This window comes from Anopheles maculipalpis, chromosome 2RL (genome assembly GCF_943734695.1).
Source record: "Anopheles maculipalpis chromosome 2RL, idAnoMacuDA_375_x, whole genome shotgun sequence".
NCBI classification, from domain to species: domain Eukaryota; kingdom Metazoa; phylum Arthropoda; class Insecta; order Diptera; family Culicidae; genus Anopheles; species Anopheles maculipalpis.
In genome coordinates this window covers 81,696,841-81,718,225 of record NC_064871.1, presented here as the reverse complement: position 1 = coordinate 81,718,225, position 21,385 = coordinate 81,696,841, and the positions used below count along the sequence as shown (strand labels likewise).

General features: G+C 41.9%; 1 protein-coding gene across 4 annotated transcripts in view; it reads left to right on the top strand.

Annotated features, from left to right (window-relative positions):
- The window catches only part of LOC126567739 (patronin), a 59,245-nt gene extending 41,816 nt beyond the window's left edge, over window positions 1-17,429 (top strand). The window contains exons 11-27 of one of the 4 annotated variants that reach the window (XM_050224008.1): window positions 1,871-1,933; window positions 2,579-3,145; window positions 3,215-3,378; window positions 4,907-5,029; window positions 5,465-5,566; window positions 6,073-6,219; window positions 7,105-8,442; window positions 9,343-9,523; window positions 10,079-10,449; window positions 10,531-10,767; window positions 10,850-11,075; window positions 11,390-11,467; window positions 12,065-12,136; window positions 13,610-13,711; window positions 16,399-16,593; window positions 16,786-17,068; window positions 17,174-17,429. In XM_050224008.1, coding sequence (XP_050079965.1) covers window positions 1,871-1,933; window positions 2,579-3,145; window positions 3,215-3,378; window positions 4,907-5,029; window positions 5,465-5,566; window positions 6,073-6,219; window positions 7,105-8,442; window positions 9,343-9,523; window positions 10,079-10,449; window positions 10,531-10,767; window positions 10,850-11,075; window positions 11,390-11,467; window positions 12,065-12,136; window positions 13,610-13,711; window positions 16,399-16,593; window positions 16,786-17,068; window positions 17,174-17,318 — 4,394 coding nt within the window. In that variant the 3' untranslated portion in view covers window positions 17,319-17,429. Of the gene's footprint in view, window positions 1-1,870; window positions 1,934-2,578; window positions 3,146-3,214; window positions 3,379-4,906; window positions 5,030-5,464; window positions 5,567-6,072; window positions 6,220-7,104; window positions 8,443-9,342; window positions 9,524-10,075; window positions 10,450-10,530; window positions 10,768-10,849; window positions 11,076-11,389; window positions 11,468-12,064; window positions 12,145-13,609; window positions 13,712-16,398; window positions 16,594-16,785; window positions 17,069-17,173 lie in introns of those variants that run through there. The other 3 variants (XM_050224007.1, XM_050224009.1, XM_050224010.1) reach the window with 3 other exon arrangements.
- Window positions 17,430-21,385: the final 3,956 nt, after the last annotated feature.

Here is a 21,385-nt window from a genome sequence, read left to right as displayed (position 1 = left end):
AAAAAAAAAAATAACACACACACACACACTCAATAATTCAAATGTAATCAATATGATTTGTTGTAATCAATTGCTGCACATCACCATCAAACAGTTTAAATTGCCTTAGAGGCACGCACACAAACCCGTGCACCATAAAGTCAATCAAGAAGCTCTATACGCCTCACCGATATCCATCTGGAGCATCTCTAAACAACAAATCACGCCGGTAAAATGCACCTACAGAATGACATTTCGCCACACACGCCGTCGGGCAGATCTCTCTACACCTGTATTTCGCTTTCCTTTATGACTTGCAAGGAGGTCTTGGCGGGGTGAATCCATCTGCAACGGATGGACAATTTTTCACTCGGCGTGTGGGTGGTTTTCAGTTTTTTCTGCCTTTGTTTGTAGCCTTTTAGACCGAGAAGAAGGCGAACGGTTGTTTATATCTTAGATTGATAAGACATCTTACTGGATGCGCATGCGTAAGCAAAACGCATGTACAAAACGTTTCTCCAAAAATTGATAGACGTTTATTTTCAAACGAACTTACGGCGTGAAAAATAACAAGGAAATGAGTAGCTGGAATTTTTTGATGATTAATGCGTATTAATGATACGTTTTTAGGGATATATGATACCATAAGCGCCCTTCTCCATGCAGATTTGAGGAGATTTAGATTAGCCCGATAGGAATGAAACCACGTATGGATTGATATTATCAGCTTCAAACTCATACGCGGCTTCCGAAGCACAGAAATGGGAAAGTGTGCTGCAGTAGTGGCGGCTACTAATTGCCCTTGCATTTTGCTTCGGTTTTAGTGTAGGCATCACACGAGCAAGTAGCAGCCCCGATAGGTACAATAAAGCCCTAAAAAATTAAGTCTGCGCGAGAGTGGCAAACACATAAAACTATTACCACAATCACGTACAACCACATTCGTTAAATTATCGGACAATTGTAGGGGGAAGAAAAAAACGTACATACACACACGGAGGTTTGCATGTGTTGTGTGTGTGTGTGTGTGCACATTGGCGTCGCCACAATGGCAAGCTGCGGAGCTTGCCATTTCACCTTCACTGAACCATTTCACCGATGGTTTCCGTGCGGGCTGGTACGAAAAGTAAAGATGGAAAACTAAACTGTTTTTGTGGATGCGATGCGGAACGATGTGGAGACGATGAGGATTTTTGTTGGTTGTGCGTTAGCACAGCCCCAGTAATGCACCGCCAGTTAGTGTGTGCGGAAGTGGACCCAATCGTGATGGTTGACTCGCCAGGTGCTGTGTAGGGCAAGTAGTGCTAGGACGTTGTCCACCAAGCAGCTCTTAAGAATTAAGAAACTACAAAGGAAGAGAAAGTGAAGTGAGGATAGAGTGTCACAGTTAGTGGAGCGGTGCAGGGAGGAAACTGGATTCATAATCCATCCCGATCTTGCTTGCTCCAGTTGTGGTGTGTGTTTCATCAGTTAAGAATCTTCCAAGCATAGAAGATTGTGTGCTGGGGCTAACGTTGCTTGTCCGTTAGTTCATTGGACGTCGCCGTCATGGTTCGACGCACAGCCAAGACACGCGCTGTGCTGGTCGAGAACAAGTGCTGCGATGTCGAATTGGTCGTAGAGATGGCCTTCCTACCACTGGACTGGATGTGTATGGCTGGATGGTTCATCCGTCCGGTTAGTTCGGTGATGATGGTTGCGTGCATAGTTGGTTCGTTGTGATGCTCACAAACTAAATTCTTAACTAAAAAGATACAAAAACGTACAATAAGTTTGACCCGAGTGCGTGGAAGCGTTATCGTCATGGCACTGTTCAACCGGATAGGACTAGATCAGTTGCTGAATCGGTGCATATTTTACGTTTTCAAAACCCTTCTCGTGGTGCTTCTAGGTGATAGCATCCCGGCAGGGCGGCCGAGCAATTGGGAAGAGTCGCGCAAAACCAGCTTCTCAGGTAAGGGTTAAAGTTTTTGTGTTGTTTTTATGTTAAACCCCCCCCCCTCCCCCTCCTCTCCCCCACCCCTTATTTTCCGTTCAATCTCACCAAATCATGCTTGCTTGTTTCGAATTAGTTTAGTTGTTGCGTGTTTATGAGTTATACAGCACAATTTTTTAATTAATTTAGACGTGTAGTAAAATAAAGGCCGGTTTATTAGATAAAGATCTAAATCTATTCTATCTACTGATGTGAGATTTTCAATTTCTAAGTTAAAAAATATGCTGCGTCTGCATGTCTAAAACGATGGCTATTTGGAGCTACTTATCAACACTGTCCATTTTAATTAAACAGTTTTCACAATATTGATTCAACAGAGACTTCAGAAGTTCGTCGTTGGAGAACATACTTCAGATTTTTCCATGAATCTTTTATTTGTTCAACGAGCTCGGACAATTGTTTTACTAAAGTGGACAGTGATTCTAGAATAGTGCTATGTATGTGCGAAAGACTCGTGAATTTATAATTACAAATCATTTTAGACATGCAGAAGCAAGATTTTTGTATGTTGAAAACCCTGATAAAACCTAAACCTGAATCATTTAAGGATATAAATGAATAAATCTCTTTCCTTTATGTGTGTCATTTCTTTTTCTACGACAGGACGACGCTCGCGGCGCAATTCCTTCAGCGATGATTCTCAACTCACAATCGAAAACTTTGGTGGATCACAGGATCAGCTTAACACCGTTGGGCGCTTCGAGCGAGAGCGCAAAATCTCCAACACCAGCCTGACGTCCATAGAGCCGGTCGTACCGGCCCGATCTTCGCTGGCGGATGCGCGCGGATCGATCCAGTTCGGGTACGATACGGATTCGGGCAACGAGAAACAGGACCGTGACACTGAAAAGTTGCCCGGAAGTAGCAGTGGCACGCTGCGGCGTCACAACAGTACCACGTTACATTCCAACAGTAGCCCAATGAGCCATTCCGGTGATGGTAGCAATACGGGCCGTGGTGGCAGTAGCTCCGTCGAGCGCGACCTTGTTGATGGAGACGGAACACCTACCATAGTGGGTAGCAGCGGAACGGGACTGACTGTTGCTGCCAGTGCTGTAGCTGCTGCCGAAGTTGAGCTAACACCGCGCCGAAAGACATCGTTTGCCACTTTGCCGAACACCACTACCTGGCAACAGCAAGCCATAAGCGTACAGAAAATGGATGATGTTGGTAGGTGGAATTATTGCTGAAATCTTATTGAGTTTAAGAAATGTTATGAATACATGTCCGTTATTTCAGACGACTCACAACCGTTGGAAGATGCAACAAAGATCTCGACGATCAAGCTAAAGCTGGAAGAGAAGCGACGTCTGATCGAGCAGGAAAAGCGTCGCATTGAGACGGCCTGGACGAAGCAGTTACAAACGGTTGGCAAACAGGCTTTTTTACAAGCAATTAGCAAGGTGAGGGGTGCACTAAAAATGGGGGAACCGAGAACCACACCCATGGAAGGGTTGATGGTGGTGGTAGTTGTGTGTATGTGTATGTGTGTGTGACTAATTAAGAGCGTTCAAAGCGTTGTCTCGTGAGAAGCTGCCGTTGAAGAAAAAAGAAAAAGAAAAACTCCTATCAGATTCACTTATTTGTTTAAAAAAATTTAGGCTCTCATAAAGACAGCGCTAGAGCAGTAGAATCCAAATCGCAAAAAAGCCTTTGTATAGTAGATCGTACTTTTGTGGTAATACATCTTTTGTTGCCAATCTTCTTTTCTCGGTTCCAAGTTTTGGCACACAATCGGATAGTGTTTTTCCTTAACATTTATGAGTCATATTAATGCCAATGTAAAGTAAAAATAAGAACCATGATTTATAGACTTCACCACATTCACAGTTTAATATGAGCGCACAAACACACGTGTTTCTAATATAAGGCAGTGTAGGTAGGATTACCCGGTATGACATGTGTGAATAAGGATTATCCCAGCCAACATCTGATGTCCCTCCCCTGGTAGCAGGCATTTGTGATCCCAATCGTCGTACGATTCCTTCGAACATATCTTTCCCTCGATTTAATTTACAACCACAGAAATTACACCTGTTGCTTTTTTGCACACTCATTTGCATATTGACGCTTTTGAGACCATACCGAAGTATCGTAAAATATTACGAACGATGAGTGAAATCGCGTAAGAAAACACGTTTCGAATGTTGTCAATAGGGAAATGAAAACTTATCGACAAAATGATTCTTTCGAACGCAATTAAAATCTTATGCGATTCCACCCAAAGTTCCCTTTTGTATTACACTACACATTGTTCTCTTCCTTCTGTTGCGATGAAAGTTTATGATTTGTTTTGTGTGCCAGAGTGAAAAAAAGCTTTACCACATTTACTTAAGTTTGTCAACAGAAATTTGCCTACCTGTTTTATACATAAAGTCAAGCTCTGAATTTATTCTGCTCCATCCCGAACACAGCACAGTGCTTAGTAGTGCTTTTGTTGCAATTTGACGCTCGCATTATGAAACGCACCGAGATTCGAACTGCGAGTGTGTGTTGTGTGGTGTTTTATTTTGTGATAGTTGCATTTTCAATTATATGTTTTACGGTTCATGTTCATGCTCAAACATAAAAAATCGTTTATTTTCTTTCATTTCGCCCGTTTTTTGCTGCGCCTCCTGTATGTATGCAATACCAAATCTATCGACCAACCAATCAACACACACACACACCAACAAACGCGCGCGCGCGTGTGTGTGATTGTGAATTTTGGGGACGCATATTATATCTACCCTTACAACATCATCACCAATCACCACCAAAACCACCACCACCAACAACTACTTAAAATCGCAAATCCCTCCCCCCAAACTGGTTCCGCGCACGTTTTGTGTTGTACATACGTTTCGCGATCGCGTACCTTCCGGTGCGTTCTACTATGGGAACGGTTTGAATTGTACTTCTTAACCCGACAACCCCCCCTGGCCTGAGCAGAGCAAAAGTGGCAGCAATGTCGCGGGCGAGCCGGAATCCACCTCGAAAGAATCGAACGACGGGGCCACGGTAGTAGACGATGAGATTGTAGTTGAAAAGGCGGAACGACCATGTTCCCTCAAGGTACTGTAGGCGTAATACTAAACTTGTTTTGGGTGTTTTTTTTTGAAATAACTATACACTATCTATCCGCTGGCTAATCAATTTATGATGCATCAAAACAGCAAAGCAGTGAGCTTCAAAATTGGATCATCTCTAGCAAACAAAAAAAAAACTCATTTTCATCCGTTGGCACTAGGCCGCAAACAAAATTCAACCTTATTTCGTAGAATTAATTTCCGTTTTGTTACATTTCATTATTTTGCATGGGCTTGTTACATATTTTAAGTTAAACAGCGGTAAAAGTTTCACTAATGGTTTCGGACTGAGTAAAAAAATCACAACCGTAAAAGGGATACTAATAAGACCTATTTATATATTTTTGTGTCCCCCTTTTTACTGTCGCTACCAAACACACAACACCACCTGTAATGTTTACCCTTACGACCCTTAACCCAGGATTTGGATGACCACAGCAAGTATGAGCAGAAGTGGAATGCACAAATAATCGAACCGAAGAAGACTCCCGATCTGGAGAACATGGACCTGGAACAGTATCAAGTAAATAACGTTACCACACTCGTTTTAAGTTTTTGGGGTGATCTTTGTTTTGGTTGTGTTGCTTGTTTTTGTTTTTTCTCTTACATTAGTTTTGTGTGTATGCATTAATATATTCTCGTGTTTACCTGTACATCAATCAGTTAGCCTAACATTGAAAACGCCGCGCGTAACCAAAATTCTAATCGCTCGTTTTGTTTACTTTCATATTCTTCTTCTCTCTTTATCCCTTTTTTCATCCCACTTCTTCGCTAATGGCTTAAAATGCTCAAAATATTTACATTGATCACATGGCTGCACTGTGTGATCCTTCCTCCCTTTAACCGTGATGTGATTCGTTTTTCACTTCATACTCTTCGGGTATTTAATGTACCGCGTGTGCTGCTTGTTGTATTGTGCTCACTAACAAAATCTTCAACCCCATCTAATATTCACTATCTTTGACAACAACATTCAACCAAAATAAATGCATCATCAACACGCCAAACCACACATACACAAACCAATAGCAAAGCATTTCGAAAATGAACTCCAACTTGCACGATATTCAGGCGGACATACAGCGGCTCACGCAGCAGCAGAATCAAATTCAAGCCCAAACGCTGCAGGCACAGCAGCTACTGCATGCGCAGCAGATAGCCAATCTGCTCAATCAGGTAAATAGAATGTCTTCACCATGCCATCTAACGTATGCATTAAAAAAAATAGACTGATCAATATGATACGTTGAATCTTGCCTCCTAGAGATCCCCACAAATATCTTTTAAAGATCCTCCTTCAATCAGAAATCATCAGAAAAATAGAACTTCAAGTTTTTTTTAACTAGTTTGTTTAATCACCCAAAGCCCAAAGCAAATCGTACGAAAATTCGTAAACAGTGCGCGAATATTTCGATATTTCGGTAAATATTCACATAAATGTGCCCAAAAGTCGTATTTGACGAATATGCTATTGGTGTATATCATAAAAATGAGTAAAAAATAATATTTCTTTAGCGACTTCCGACAATGCGGTATGAAGCCTTCATACTAAAATAAATAATGTTTCTTTTGCAAGTTTTTTATCATATTTATGCTTGTTTTGCTAAGCTGTCGAAAACTGGTACAGTAACCCCAGTTCAAGAACTTCATCTGACTTCTTCTCCCCTTCTAGGGAATCAACAAAATGTGGTCCCATTAAGTTATCGCCAACCATATGCGCGTCTCTGCCAATCAAAATAGTCTGCTTTTTTAATGCATAAATTGATCATCATCCATAAATCATGCAAACTCCCATTTTACCCAACAATTTATACAACATACCCGTGCACCTTAGCAAACGGACTTTACATGAAGTGTGTTTTGCTCCATGCGGTAATTTCTACCTCATCATGTGTTACTTTAAAATACTTTATACTTTCTACGCTTGACCCAATATGGAAGCTTTATGGAAAATTAAATGCAAAACCTATTTAACCGTACACAGCTGGTGCGATCAAAAGCGCGTAAGAAATAAGTGTATATAATCGTGCTGAATATGAGCCTTTTCCCTCTCGCCTGTAGCAATATGGATCGCAGCAAAGCATCCCAGCTAACACGTATCGTCAGATGAATACTCAAATGTTCGGCTCTAGTCCTCACCTGCCCCAGCAGCAGTCATCGCCGATCAATTACGGAATGCGTCCACCCAGCCGCGATCCGTACCAACCGCAGCACCAACAACAACAGCAGCAACACACGATGCAGTACATCAATGAGCAGGGTCAGTACGTGCAGCAACAGGTGAACTATGGTCACCATCCAAACAACAACAGCCATCTAGTGTACAGTCGCGAACAGAGCCAAACGCAACTGATCAGTGATCACAACGGTGGAAATCCGTACCGAACAATGAGCAAGGAAAACCACCAATACTCCTCGAACCCGTACTTGAACATGGATCACCATCAGCAACAGCAGCAGCAACAACAGCAACAATTCTATCATCAAGACTCGAATCACTATCGGGATCCATACCAGCAGCATCAGCAGGAGATGAAGGACCCACAACCCCCACAACCACACGGAGGACAATTTTTCCTGCACGAAAACAACTCCACTCCACCACAACCGACCCAGCGCCGCACGTGGGCACAATCGGCCGCTGCGTCCGTTGCACCGCTCGGTGGATCGCCAATCATTTCCGGGCGCAACGATAACATCAACAACAGTATGGTCGATGTGAACGCTTGGAACCATGGACCGAAGGCGAACACGATCGGTGGTTACAATAAATCACCCGCACCGAGTAGCGGTTTTTCGCTCCATCATAACGGTGGCGACGGTGACAGTGGTTACGGTGGTGGTAGTGGTCGGGGTGGAAGCGGTGGCAGTGGCGGTAGTCAACAGTCATTCCAAAATCTGTTCGAGGTGCATCATCATCCGCACCATAATCTTGGTGGCGGTCCGACGGCGGCCAGCCCGCAACACAGCAAGGTGCGCAATCAAATCTCGCAGATGATGATAAGCAACGGTAACAGTCCATCGACGACGGGTGGTCCAATGATGGGTGGGGGTGGAGATTATCGTGACAATCGCAGCATGCCACTGTCACCACCGATCGATGATATGGCACCGCAGAGCATCTCCTTTATTGGCGATGAGGACACGGGTGACATTGAGATTAACACATCGAAGGGTGGCGGACGTAATGATAGCTTTGGTATGCGGCAGCAACAGCAACAGCAACAGCTGGACGCACTGTACGGTAGTAGCAAAGGGCCGGCAGGAATGCGGAACAATGCCGGCGGCAATGTGCAGGATCTGGACAAGCATCTGAGCAAGTTGAACATAACAAGCGGCAACCGTACTTACAGAATACCGTCACCGACGAGGCCAAGTCTCAACTCCAACAGTTTCCATGTGAGTAGATTTTCTTAAAATATATTTTTTAAACTACAAGAGATCATGATAGAACCTGGAGAGGAGAGATGCCTATTTAAAATGCACTTCTGTCCTGGTTCCATCAACGAGAACTGCCTGCTTTAAGTTATGTAGGACATTTGCGAGCTTAATTTATAGAGAATCTTTTTCTTCTGGACTTAACGACCTTCTAGATCACACCGGTCATCTAATGGCTTGCTAGAGTTGCTAATACCACGTAATTAGATAATTAGTTCTCACTACGAGGCAACGATCCGGATAGGATTTGGACGACGGTCCTGCGTGTGAAGACTGACGCCGTTCTTTAGCTCCTCTTGTTTTTAACTATGCATTTTTCTTTTGGAAAGGGTTGATCACATCCGGGTCCTTGGTATTCTTCTCGACCGGAAATAGTTTTTTTCCTATCAATCGGATCATGTCATTCGTAAAGCCAGTAGTTTGCTTGATCTCTAGATTCGTACGTCCGGGGAATTCAAGGATCTTCGTTGCCTAAAGTCGTTATACTACTTCTTAGTTCGGTTTATTGTTGAATGTAGACATCGATGGATTGGAACGGATTAAAAAACTGTATTCTAGAGTGGCAGTTAGACGCATTTTCGACCCACCTTATTCCTCCATCTCTTCATGCTCCTCTTGCTGCCAACTACCAGGCTTGGAAACCAGGCTAGCTAAAGTTAGCTAAATTTTAAGTTATTTAATATTCTACAACCCTTGTGGTGTACAATGAATTTGGATGTATAATGTATGCAAATCCTCGACAAAATAGTCGTAGTAGTTAAGAACGACGAAATAGTTTTACGACTCACTAACTGTTTAACGGTAAACAAAAAGTAGAATATTGTAATGAAATATGTTTTCAAATGCCATCTCATTTTGCAGGACCCGCAGGAAGATGTAAACGAAAAAGGATTCTACATCTCGTTCGACAACGAACAGCCGAAAAGGCCAAAGCCACCGTTACGGACAAAGCGCTCACCAAAGAAAGACAAATCTCTTGCCAGTGATTCAAACGAGGGCGAGAAACGTCGGGACAGCATCATCGAAAAGACTTCGTCACGAGGTATGAATGCATTCATTTCTGGGCCATTTTCAGTTGTGGTTTTTTACTTTCTTTGAGTCATAAAGTCTTATTAGTTATTAGTGTTTCGTTGTGCTGCCGCACACGGCAGCTTGATTAGCTACTTTGGGGTGTGCGCAGTTTTATAGCGTTCCTCGCAATCAAGCTTTTGACAATTTAACGTGCTCTAAGCCACCGGTGCGGCAGTTCCTACTTTCGACAGCTATTTGATCTTTTCTTCTTCCTACACCTTTCGAAGGTTAAAGATGGGAATCGTTTAAGAAGAAACACCACTCAACGATGCAGTTCATGCGGAACGGAACCTCCGTCGCGTTTTTTTCTGCTTCTTCTCTGGGACAATGAGGGCGAGCGTGTGCCCCAGCAGTAGTCAATAAAAACCAATTGAACTTTCTTTTGTTTTCCCTCATGTACTTACCCGCGCTCACCTGTCTTTTTGCTCTTTTTTTCTTGGTGTCTCCCTTTGCTCATTCTACACGTGTGTGTGTGTATTTGGCTACGGTGGCGGTTGATTGCGTGCGTGCGTGCACGGAACAGTAGAAACCAATGCCAACAACTTTGGAACGTACAGTGTCAAGACGGCGAGCAGTTTCTCGAGCAGTTTCAACGAGGAACACAACGCGTCGCATGCGCGGAAGAGCATCATCGCCGATAATAGTGGCGTGTCGCCGTTCGAGCCGGTGGTGCACAAGGTGAATGTTGGTGGCAGTGGGGCCGCCCCACCATCCCCGATGATGATGATGCACCAGCAGCAGATGAACATGGACCATGTGGGTGACCGGCGGTACGCGATGGAGGACAACTCGATTAGCGGCAACGGACACTACAGCAGTCACAACAACAGCAGCGATGGATACGGCAGCGAGACGGAACGAAAGGCGAAGATCGTCATCGATGTGTCCAATGATCAGGTACGTTCCGGTTGCGATGTTTCCATTCAAATATCCTATTTTACATGAATTCTTACCCATTTTTTCGTACCCATTCAATAGACTTCCGTCGATGAGATGGAGCGGAAAAAGGAGAAAATTATGCTACTATCACTACAACGGCGGCAGCAAGCCGAGGAAGCAAAAGCCCGCAAAGAAATCGAAGCGATGCAGCGTCGCGAGAAGGAGCGCGAAAAGGAGGAGGAACGGGCCCGCAAAAAGGAGGAACAGTTTGCCCGCCGTCAGGCGATACTTGAAGCACACAAACTCAAGAAAGCCATCGAGGAAGCGGAGAGAGAAGTAACGATTGACATGTGCTTATTCATTGTATGTTGAGAAATCATTCTAATTTTCCTTTTTTTTTTATTCCGTCATTTAAAAGGGAAAGACAATCGATCGTGAGCTGCAGCTGAAGCATCAGATGTACCAGCAGCAGCTCCATCAAACGGCCCACTCGACCACACCGACACCCGCAGCCAAGCTGCGCACGCAGAAGCTGACCCGTCCCCGACCGAAAACGATTCACGTCGAGTCCGGCTCGGTGGATCTGAGCGAAGCGTCCAGCTTGAGCAGTCGGGGCAAAAAGGGTTCCAACTCGAATTTGACCGGTAAGTAACAGAGGGGTGATAATGTTTCGCGCCTCTCTGTGTGGTTTGCTGGACACACACAACCTTACACACAAAATGTCGCTTAAATTTAAAATTTTATTTTATTCATATATTTTTATGTGTTTTGCTTCTTTTTCATTTATTTTTCTTCTTTATTAATGCCGTCGTGTGCTGTGTGTTTTATTTCTTATCATGCGAATGTATCTGTGCCTATATATGTTTGTGAATCGTTCCATTATTGCCTTCGTTTATTATTTCGACAATCTACACGACGATCCTGCTTTTTGAAAATTGTGCCTCGTGTTCGTGTTCAGGTCTCGGTATGCATAGTGCCTCGAACACGATACGTCGAGACTACTACCGGGGATCGCAGGATTCACTAGCAATCAGAGGTAAAGTTTGTTTTTTTCTTTATATATCGTTTTAATTTTATGTGTTTTATCGACTTTTAAGTTTTACAGCATTTGTTTTGTACATTTTGTTATATTAGTTGTTTTTTAAAAATTATTGTTCAATGGTGAGGACAAAGAAAACAAAATTATTTACTCCTCAAATTAAAATCATTTATCGAAAGGTGATAAAGTGATGCACTCGGCTAACAAGGTTTATATTATTTTAAGTACATTTTTTTTGTTAATCACACTAACGGGGCTTCATTGGGCAAGCTTATACAATTATTCAATTTGTCGCCTTTTAGCGTTACAAATATTGCTTCTAGTACATTAGAAGTTGTATTATTAAGATCTTGTTATTAACTGATTTGATGTTTTTACCTTTCATCTTTTCTTCTACATATTCAATCACTACGCTTATAATCACACCACCAATGTATCAATAATTAAAATAACACACCTTTACACGCGAACGTTGTGTAAATTCTGCAAACACTACCCTATCTGCTGCTACTATATCTCTCACGCTCTTCTGTTCTGGTACGGGTACGTGTACTATCCCACATCGTAAAATTGCTTAACCATAACCATATCCAGAATCACCGGACGAGTATCCCAGCAGTAGTTCAACGCCGATCGGACGCCGTGGATCTTACAAAACAGGAAGAGGTTGGTGATGGTTTCATTTAACTGTACAATCCATTTTAAAAAAGTAAATCCAATTAGTAGATTACATTTTTCGTGTACCCAAATTCCGTTCACGTGCGTGATTAACGTACGTTGCGAAGGATCTACCATTATGCTATTCGAATGATAGATGAATGCGCATTTGCTTTGCTAGTTAGTGTATGTAGCTACAGAGGCAACTAACTCTACTAACCCTAGCCTAACTAACCTAACACAAAATTAATCGTACAAGAATAATTTTTTAACAACATGTTTACTAAAGAATGTACGAACATCTAAATTTATCACATTACTTTATGCATGCTTGACTTGATAACCCTTTTTCTGCCTGATTTTATCATCCATAATATTCATTGAACATTCTAACCCCAAATTCACCCTTTTGCCGCGAACTGCTGTGGCATTACGTGTGTGGATCGGTGCGGATCGGAGTGTGTCGGTAACACTTGTTTTGGGCTACACAAGTTTTTGAGTACCTCTCTCTTTCTCTCTCTTCACCATGTTTTCTGCACTTTTTAATGGGACTTTTGGTGTTGTGTTTAAGTACCTTTTTCGTTATTCACTTCAAAACAAGCCGTAAGGAAAATGGGGAGGGCAAATGCATTAACTGAGGATCTTTCGCTTACACCAACAGTGTCTGTTTTGGTTCGGTAGCTTAGAGTACAGTTATTAGCGTTTTGGTTTGTTCTTACACACGTTGCGGGAATGTCTTTCTTTGTATTTCTTACCCTCATGATTGTTGTAGTATGAAAAGAATTTTTCGTTAAATTTTTTTAGCTTAATTTGTGGCGATTTTAATTTGGATTTTTAATCTTAATTTGGAGCGAGAAAATATATTCCACCTTGGGTTTTGAGCCAAGCTTTTCGAATTTAAAGATCGATTTTTTTTTTCATTTTCATTGGAGCTACCCTAGATCTTCGATTTACTAGAAGAAAATGGCAGAAACGAAATCTTTTAATAAATCGCTTACACAAGTAAACAGTGATCGAACCCTCCAAGTTCAAATGTTCAAATGTTTATGTTCATTCTTCATAGAGAACCTCCTAGAGAACCTCAACTCAGGTATGCAGCAAACAAAACCTGGTCCTTCTCTGCTTCATATTATTTTAGCTATTTTCAAAAGATGTTTCAAACATGTTTGACTATCGCTATTGATCCAGAAAAATGTAGATAGAAAGGAATATTGTTCAAATCAGTATATTATTTTCAAAGAAGTACGTCAAATGCCACAAATTAAGTAATTTTCTGTTAGAATATTATAAAAAAACATACACATTCTTTCTCTCTGTCACTACGATATAGTATCAAGTAAAAACAAAACATATTCAACTCAACTGTTTCTAGTCGATCGATGAATGTCAAATAGAAGTCGGACACTTTCGCGTCCATCAGCCGTACAACACACACCGTACAAACAACACGTAAATTCCTCATGTCTCATGTACTTCTTCCAGAACCAGCCACGATCGAACGGGGCCGCACACTGTCCCGTATCTCGCTAGCGAAAGGTGCCAATTTCCGGGGACGTAAATCAAACTCCCTAATGAATCTATGCGGTAAGAACTCGTCTAAAACACGTCCCTTTCTCTCTCTCTGTCTCTATCAACGTGCGCACAGTCTCTACCAACTGATGCAACATTTCCGTTTCCCCCATTTTACACACATACATTTACACAAAAAAATATTTATCCATGTTGCACATCTGAACCTGCTGTGGTACGGTCGGATGGTGGAGGTCTGCACTACTCCCCTTTTGGGATGGGTTTTCACGTTAAAAAGGCACTACATTTTCTTTTGGGTTGATATAGTTTTGGGATTATTATTTTACTCTAGCAATCAACAAAAGGCTTCTAACATCCTTTCAAAGATGGAATAGGGGATAGAAGTGTTTTTTTCGTTTTCGTTGCTTTTACTTTCTATTGGTTTTATTACACTCCTTTCGTTCGCAATTTCTGTTGTTTCACTATTTGGTTTAACCCTCTTCTGCACTTGTATAATTATCTTTTGTCTTTAAATCCGCAAACACGCTTTCTACTACTTTATGGTGTGGGATTAGGATTCTCGATCGGATCGATGCTAAAAAAATCTCTACTGTTCTTCATCACCCTTGTGCCAACCCATTGTTGTGTTTAGTCACTTTGCATCTTCGGTACCACAGCGCGGCGGTCGCAAATGAATCGTAATTAGTTTCAATCGAGGTCCCTGCAATAATACCCGGAGCAGCCGTTTTGTATACATGCTTTCCAGCGATAAACAAATGGTGCTTGATGGTCGGTCGTCATCTCGCACATTGGCACACACAGCATGTGATGCTGGTTGGTTTCTCGATCGACCCGGCCTACGTCATCCTTTATCCATTTGTGCCGTCCAAAGTAGCGACGCAATCGCGCTTCCCAGTCATTTCGTTGAGTGCTTGTGAACATTGGTGATTGTAGTTCATATTTTTAGCGTCGCCATACTTTGGTGTGCTTGTGTTTTTAGTGAGAAGATCTTTTCCAGCGATCCAGTGCTTAGTTCTTGCACTGATGATGTGTCGGTGAAGTGTACTCCCTTGAGGATAGTTGATTTGATCGTTGATTATCAGCTACGAAATGTTGCTGTGTGTGTCTTGTGCAACGATTAGCGAATTTACCTCGCTAGGAAGGTTAGAATTTTCGCACCTGAACAATGGAAATTTTGACCGTAGATCGGCGTACCGCCGAACCGTGGCAGTCCCTTCGTATGTCCGCACGTTCGAAGGACTGGACGAGCAGGAAAATCTCAATCATTGGTACTGTGACCGATGTCTGGCAGTGTATGAAAGTCTTCGATCGGATAGAAACGTTCCAAAAGAAGCCCTCGTCACCACGACCAGCGCGACCAAGACAGACAAGCTGATAGAATTGGTGCGAAATTGTGGTGATAAGACAGAGCATATTAAGCAATTCGATATGCCCAATCAGCAGCTGTTAAATCGATCGGAGCCGAAAACTGGTGGAAGATCGTCTTCTAGCCTCAAAGAGTGTCTGGTAAACGTTTTCCAGCGGCTTACGATAGAGAGCGGAGCAAATCAGAAGACAGAACATGTTCGTCGACAATCGTTTAATGCGCTCAAGTACAGAAAAGAACCAACGCACGGTATAGATGCTGTTGGGCGAAAATTTTCACCTAGCAAACTGTTTGGTGTTAAAGGTAAACTTTTTTGTTGGTGAAGAGTCCATTAAGAAGATGTCAAAATGAAGGAGAACTCTTTGAAAACTCAAACATATAAGTAGCTTAATCTGAAGTAAATATTATTGCCTATTAATCACCGTAACTTAGAAAAGCTTTATACGCTGTATCAGTATTACACTAATCCGTAATAAAACTAACCAGTAATTAGAAGACAGCAGTAGTGAGTAAATGGCAAATGCTAAATACAGGGCCAGCACACTCTAACACTTCAAGCTAGATGTAGGCATTTAACACTATTCACAACGACTCCATTAGCTCTTCTGTTATCAGGTGTCGGGATTCTATTTTCCTTGTTCTCTCTTGGATGATCCTCAAATGTTTAGTGAATCTGGGTCTTTTCCAACGTCGTGTCTGGTGTTTCTTTTTCCTTACCCATTCATACTCATGCTCATCGTTATTGTTTAGTTTTGGTTACTTTTAAGTCTTTTGTATGTTTTATTTTCATTTCTGGCTTGTGTTCTTTTGATTTTTGAGTATTTATTTATTTACAATTGATTATGACGGTCCAATGCCGTATTGTCAGATTTTTGAGTATTTTCTATGTTTTTTTTATCTTGTCTTTTTTTCTTACTAACCGAATTGGAATTTGAAAACAATATGACTGCATTTTAATAATAATTAAAAATGCAAATGCTGCTTCTTTAATAACATTACTAATGGTTGTGCGCTAAATATAACATTTACCAACAAAAAAATGCAAACCAATACCTCCTTCTCCTTTCCTGCTCCCTTTCATCCTATCTTGATCATACCGAATCATCATGCCACACTCTGCAACCGTGCCTGACAATTTGACTGACTGAAATTCTTTTATTGTATCTTTCCTTCACAACATCTCTCTTCATGGCGCGCACTTCGTAAAAAACCCAATTTCGAATCTGCAACAACCTCTTACTATCTCTCGTGTGTGTTGTGTATGTGTGTTTGTGCTCATTGTGCCATCTTGGCCCGCGCCTTCATTCATCCCCGCTCACACTCATGTCGTACCTGGATGTGTTTCGTACGCGCTCGTACTAACCGCAACCGCTAGACTCCGACTCCGGATTGGGCCGGGCGACACCACCGAGACGGGCACCGTCACCAGGCATGGGTCCGTCCAGCCGCCATCTGCCTTCGCCGTCCGGTCCGGGCTCGCTACCGCCCGGGTTGATCACGAAGCGGCGCGGCTTCGACGATGGTTCCAGCGACATCTCGTCCAACGCGAGCTCCATGATGGATTACAACGGTCTGTAGTTTGCTGCTCGGAAGTTTGTCTGCCCTATACTTGCTCGCATACGTTTGCTGCCGTTTAGCGCTCTGTTGTGTAGCAATGTGGCCTGACAAATATTCTTTCTTACACTACTTGCATACATACACACATACACCGCCAGCGTGTACTAACGGTAGCAATCGGGGGATTCCCATTTTTGTTTTCCAGGACCGAGATTGTACAAGCAACCGGCAACGAAATCGAACCGTGGTATCATCCTGAATGCCGTCGAATACTGTGTCTTCCCGGGTGCGGTAAACCGCGACGCCAAGCAAAAGGTTCTGGAAAAGATTGCCCGCTCGGAGGCGAAGCACTTCCTGGTGCTGTTCCGCGATGCCGGCTGCCAGTTCCGCGCCCTGTACGGCTACTGGCCGGAGAATGAGCAAATCATTAAGCTGTACGGTACTGGGCCGAGCCAGGTCGATGATGTGATGTTCGACAAGTTCTTCAAGTACGAGCATGCTGTCCTTATCAGCAGCTTATTCCGCCGTGGAATGAATACTATTGAGGCTAAAAAAAAAAATAAACATTTTATCTTACACTTCCTCTTTTCCAGATACAACTCGGGCGGTAAATGCTTCACCCAAGTGCACACCAAACACCTCACCGTGACGATTGACGCGTTCACGATACACAACTCGCTGTGGCAGGGCAAGAAGGCGAATCTGCCGAGCAAAAAGGATATGGCACTGGTAATTTGAGGCCCGCGCAATGTCCGCAGCCCTTTGCCCGCTACTCGTCCTTCGCCTCCACTCTCTTCCACCCTTACCAGTATCATGCGTCACTAGCCCACCTGGCCACGGACAGTGGGGGCATCGAAATCTGCCCAACAGTCATAGTATTCTGTGTGCTTCTCCTAAACGCTCGGCACACAAACCCGACAGCGACCTGTCCGGTGGTTGTGCTGATCCTGTCAAAAAGATTCAACAGTAGGCAGATGTACTGGAGTGTACTTCTTCTATCATAATAGATGGATGGTGGGATATATTGCACACATGGCTAAACATTTATGTGCTGTTTATTTTCGTATTGTTTCAATGTACATTTGGAATGTTTTTTTCTTTTGTTATCGTTTTTTTTTCGTTTCACCTCTTCTAATTTACGAGAAGAAGTGTTTTTCTTCCTTCCTTTTGTATTTTGCTTATAACTTTGTTTTCTCTATTCGCTTTAATATACACACATTAATTGATTACTTCCATTTACGTGTTAATGAGCTGTCGTTTTATCTATTGTCTCTAATAAATGGAAATGAAAAATCAGTAAAAGACAACCAGTTCTGGAAGATGGGCTACGAGAAATGCTAAGTCATATCGCCCTTAGTTAGGCTAGCCTAGTAAGATTAATACTTGATACTCTTCTTCTCCGTCGTTCGTTTCTTGTTCGAATCTTGCACGGACCCAAAGAAGAGGATGCCTCCCTCCTCCTTCCGCCCCCCCATCTTGAAGCAGTGCGCGGGTTTGTTCTAGCACAGTTCTACACATTCCTGCAAACTAATAATTATCTTCTCGGATTTTTTCGCCTCCCCACTAAAAACACTTCACTTTTGTCTTTTGTTTCACCCATTTTTTGAAGCTGTAAGTTTAGTAGGGTTAATACAAGCAGCAAAACCATTAAGATTAAATTAAACTGATAGCATTATGACAACCAATTGTAAGCAATAAAATTAAAAAGAAAAAAAGTCGTTCGATACCATAATATACAAACGACATGCAAAAAAAGGAGCTAGTAGAAGGAATCGAATTACTAAGAATCATGTGAATGCGCATTAAAAACCTGCTATTAAATTATTAATACATGCCCGCATTACCGGTTAGCACGGGAAGAGTGCGCTCGGGAGATATTATTATAATGAAAACGAGATAGATAGCCCGGATGGAGACATAAGTAATAACAAAGGTTATAAATTAAAGACTAATTATATTATATCGGCTAATTATATTACTCGTTAACCTGTTTTTTTACGTTCATCTTGTTTTCTTTCTCTTCTCTCGTGCGAGTGTGCCAGCTCGGTCTCTAATTGTGTTGCCTTGAATGGGTTGAACAGGAGGTCAAAGTCGTACAGCTAGATGGGGTGTCTGGAGGATGAACTTTTTGTTCATCCAAACTCATACAGTTTAAAGAGTGATATAAGATTATTATTACTACTGTTATTACTCCCTACGAGCGATCGATTATTGTTTGCCCTTGACGATCCTTTTTTTCCTTCAAAAGAAAACGAATCGATCTAATACTACCGATCACTACCACTACTACAGCCCCGCGTATGTAACATGTTATGTTATGCTATTATTTGTGTATAAAAAAACAATCCGCTGCTTATAATTAATATATGTGTTTTTCGGGGGCTTCACACGCATAAGTCACCCTTTTTTGCCCCCCGGGGGGAGAGGGAGACAGAGAGCCCAACAAGGCAAATTAACAAGTGAAAGCGGAACCAAGATGAATAATGTCTGTTTGAGTAAGCAAGTCGCGCAGTACAGGCGCCGTCGCTAATCCGTCATTTTTATAATACTTAAGTTAAATCAAAGAACAAAATATAATCGTTTTTATTAATATTTAGTTTGTGTGATTTTTTTTTTCGAAATAGTTTTAGTTTCATAGGCCTTTTTAAGTTCTTTTCCTTTCATTTTTACGTCGTGTGTAATATATTTCAACGACCATTACAAGAGAGAGTCTCCTGGTAGTAGAGTTGAATACAACATCAGTGCTGCTGCCGCTGGTCTTGGCCGCACAAGTCTTGGAAACCAAACAAACCCGACGATAGAAGACTAAAGGAGAAAAAGGAAATTATCACACGAATCTTAATCTAAAACAAAATAATTAAAAAAAAAACTCCGTCTTGCAAAGAACGAGCGGTTGGAAAATATGCGAAGAAAGGAAACTCACGAATCTATTCAACTACAGTTAGCTAAAATTATGTGAATACATTCCTAAATTATCCTGCCCAACTAAAAGTGGTAAATTGAATAACTTAAACAAATGAAAACAAGTTTGCTAAAAAATGAAACACATGCACACACACACAAACTGTCCTGTGTTTGGTTGTACTGTTTGTGTGCTCCAACCGTTGAATCGTTTGCTCTCCAGATTTTACCACTGTTTCTAACAACAGTTTGAATCATTTGCAAATCTTCTCGTTACAAACTGCGCCTAGTCAATGTTCTTGTGGATGGAAAATGAGGAAGGGAATGTCGTTGATTGGAATTTATGATTAAACAATCCTTTCTATCTTTCCTCAGTAAGGCGGCGGTAGGCCTCGTTGTGAATGTAGCAGTCATGCAGACAAAATTATCAGTTAGAATGCATCCAAAACCTCACATAAATATCGCAGTATCCTCATTTCTGTAGGAAAATTGGAAACGTCCTCAAAAGCCCATAGTATAAACTTTGTCCAAGTGTAGTACAGAGAGAACAGAAAAGAGAACATAAAGCCAGAAAGATTTTTTAGAAAAGTAGTAATATTTGAAAATCTACCTATCTTCCCCAACAAACACAAACACACGTTTTTATGTCGTTGTCGTAAAAACTATTTCCAAATTTAGTGTGCAAAACAGTTAAACCAGGGACAGTAAATGAATGAGTCAAAAGTGTATGGTCTGAAAGTGAGAGAGCGACATGAAAGCTTAGCAAACGATTACATATATTTGTGAATTTAATTTGCAAATTCACCGAACATTATGTAAATCGTCTTTGTTTGGCCGGCTTTTCCGTTGAAATTGTTTCATGTTCGTGCTTTAAAATGTGGTAAAAGCGGACGGAAGAAAAGAGGTGTTATCTAAAAGAAAAACAAAACGAAAAGCTTTAGGAAAATGTGTATGTGTAACGAAAAGGGCAAAAAACGAGAATAGAGTTGAGAGATGGAGTTGGTTCTTTTGGAAAAAAGTGGTTTAGATTATTGTTTTATCTGTTCACGCTTCGGATTTGATGGGATTTTTTTTAAGAAAAAAATCAGAGTAAGCTAACACCTGGGAACATCTTGCACGTTTCGTTGCCGGTGAATGTATCATAAATTGAAACAATAAATTAACAGCATTTCAATAAGAGATCGGTAAACGGGCTCGGTGGATACTGTTTTGACGAATGCGCAGGGCCTGTTCATCGACTTCAGCAAACGAAACTAACATCCGATTAAAAGGCGAGTTCCTTTGAATTGAGGATCGAGGATCTCTTTGAAACAAAGACAATGTGCCTGATTGTCATCAGACGTCCGTGACAAAACGGATAACAAGTTAGCATCTTCTTCTGGAGATCGTATCTATTAAGGCCGTCAGAAGAATTTGACTAGCTGAACATTAGCCCGGGGTTAAAAACTTCTCCTGGCTAGTCCAGTGAAAAAGATTATTCCTCCGACCTTCGACCTTCATCAGTAGGATACGCGGGTTCAAGTAGATCTCTGACAACGTAGCAAGGAGCTGCGCGATAGTTCGGGATCGGTCATCCTTTCCTGGGATCAGTCCACCAACGGGGGATGCTTACATCCGGTTTTGTTCCCGAGAGTAACAATCAGTACTATTGTTGGTCGAGTGAAGGCGAATGAACCACGTCCTAACAGCGTCCTAACAATGCCTGTATGGCAGGCTCAACCTAGAGCAGCCCAAGAAGATGAAACCCCGTGGCATTCAACTGTAATTTTAATTGGCAAACATCGTACAACAGTCTAAAATTCCGGTTAGCGCCATCTGTATGTGAAAGTAAGTTATACCACAACAATCTTTTGAGATTTTTTGTGTTGGGACAAAAAAAGGGATGTATTGATGATATGCTGAAG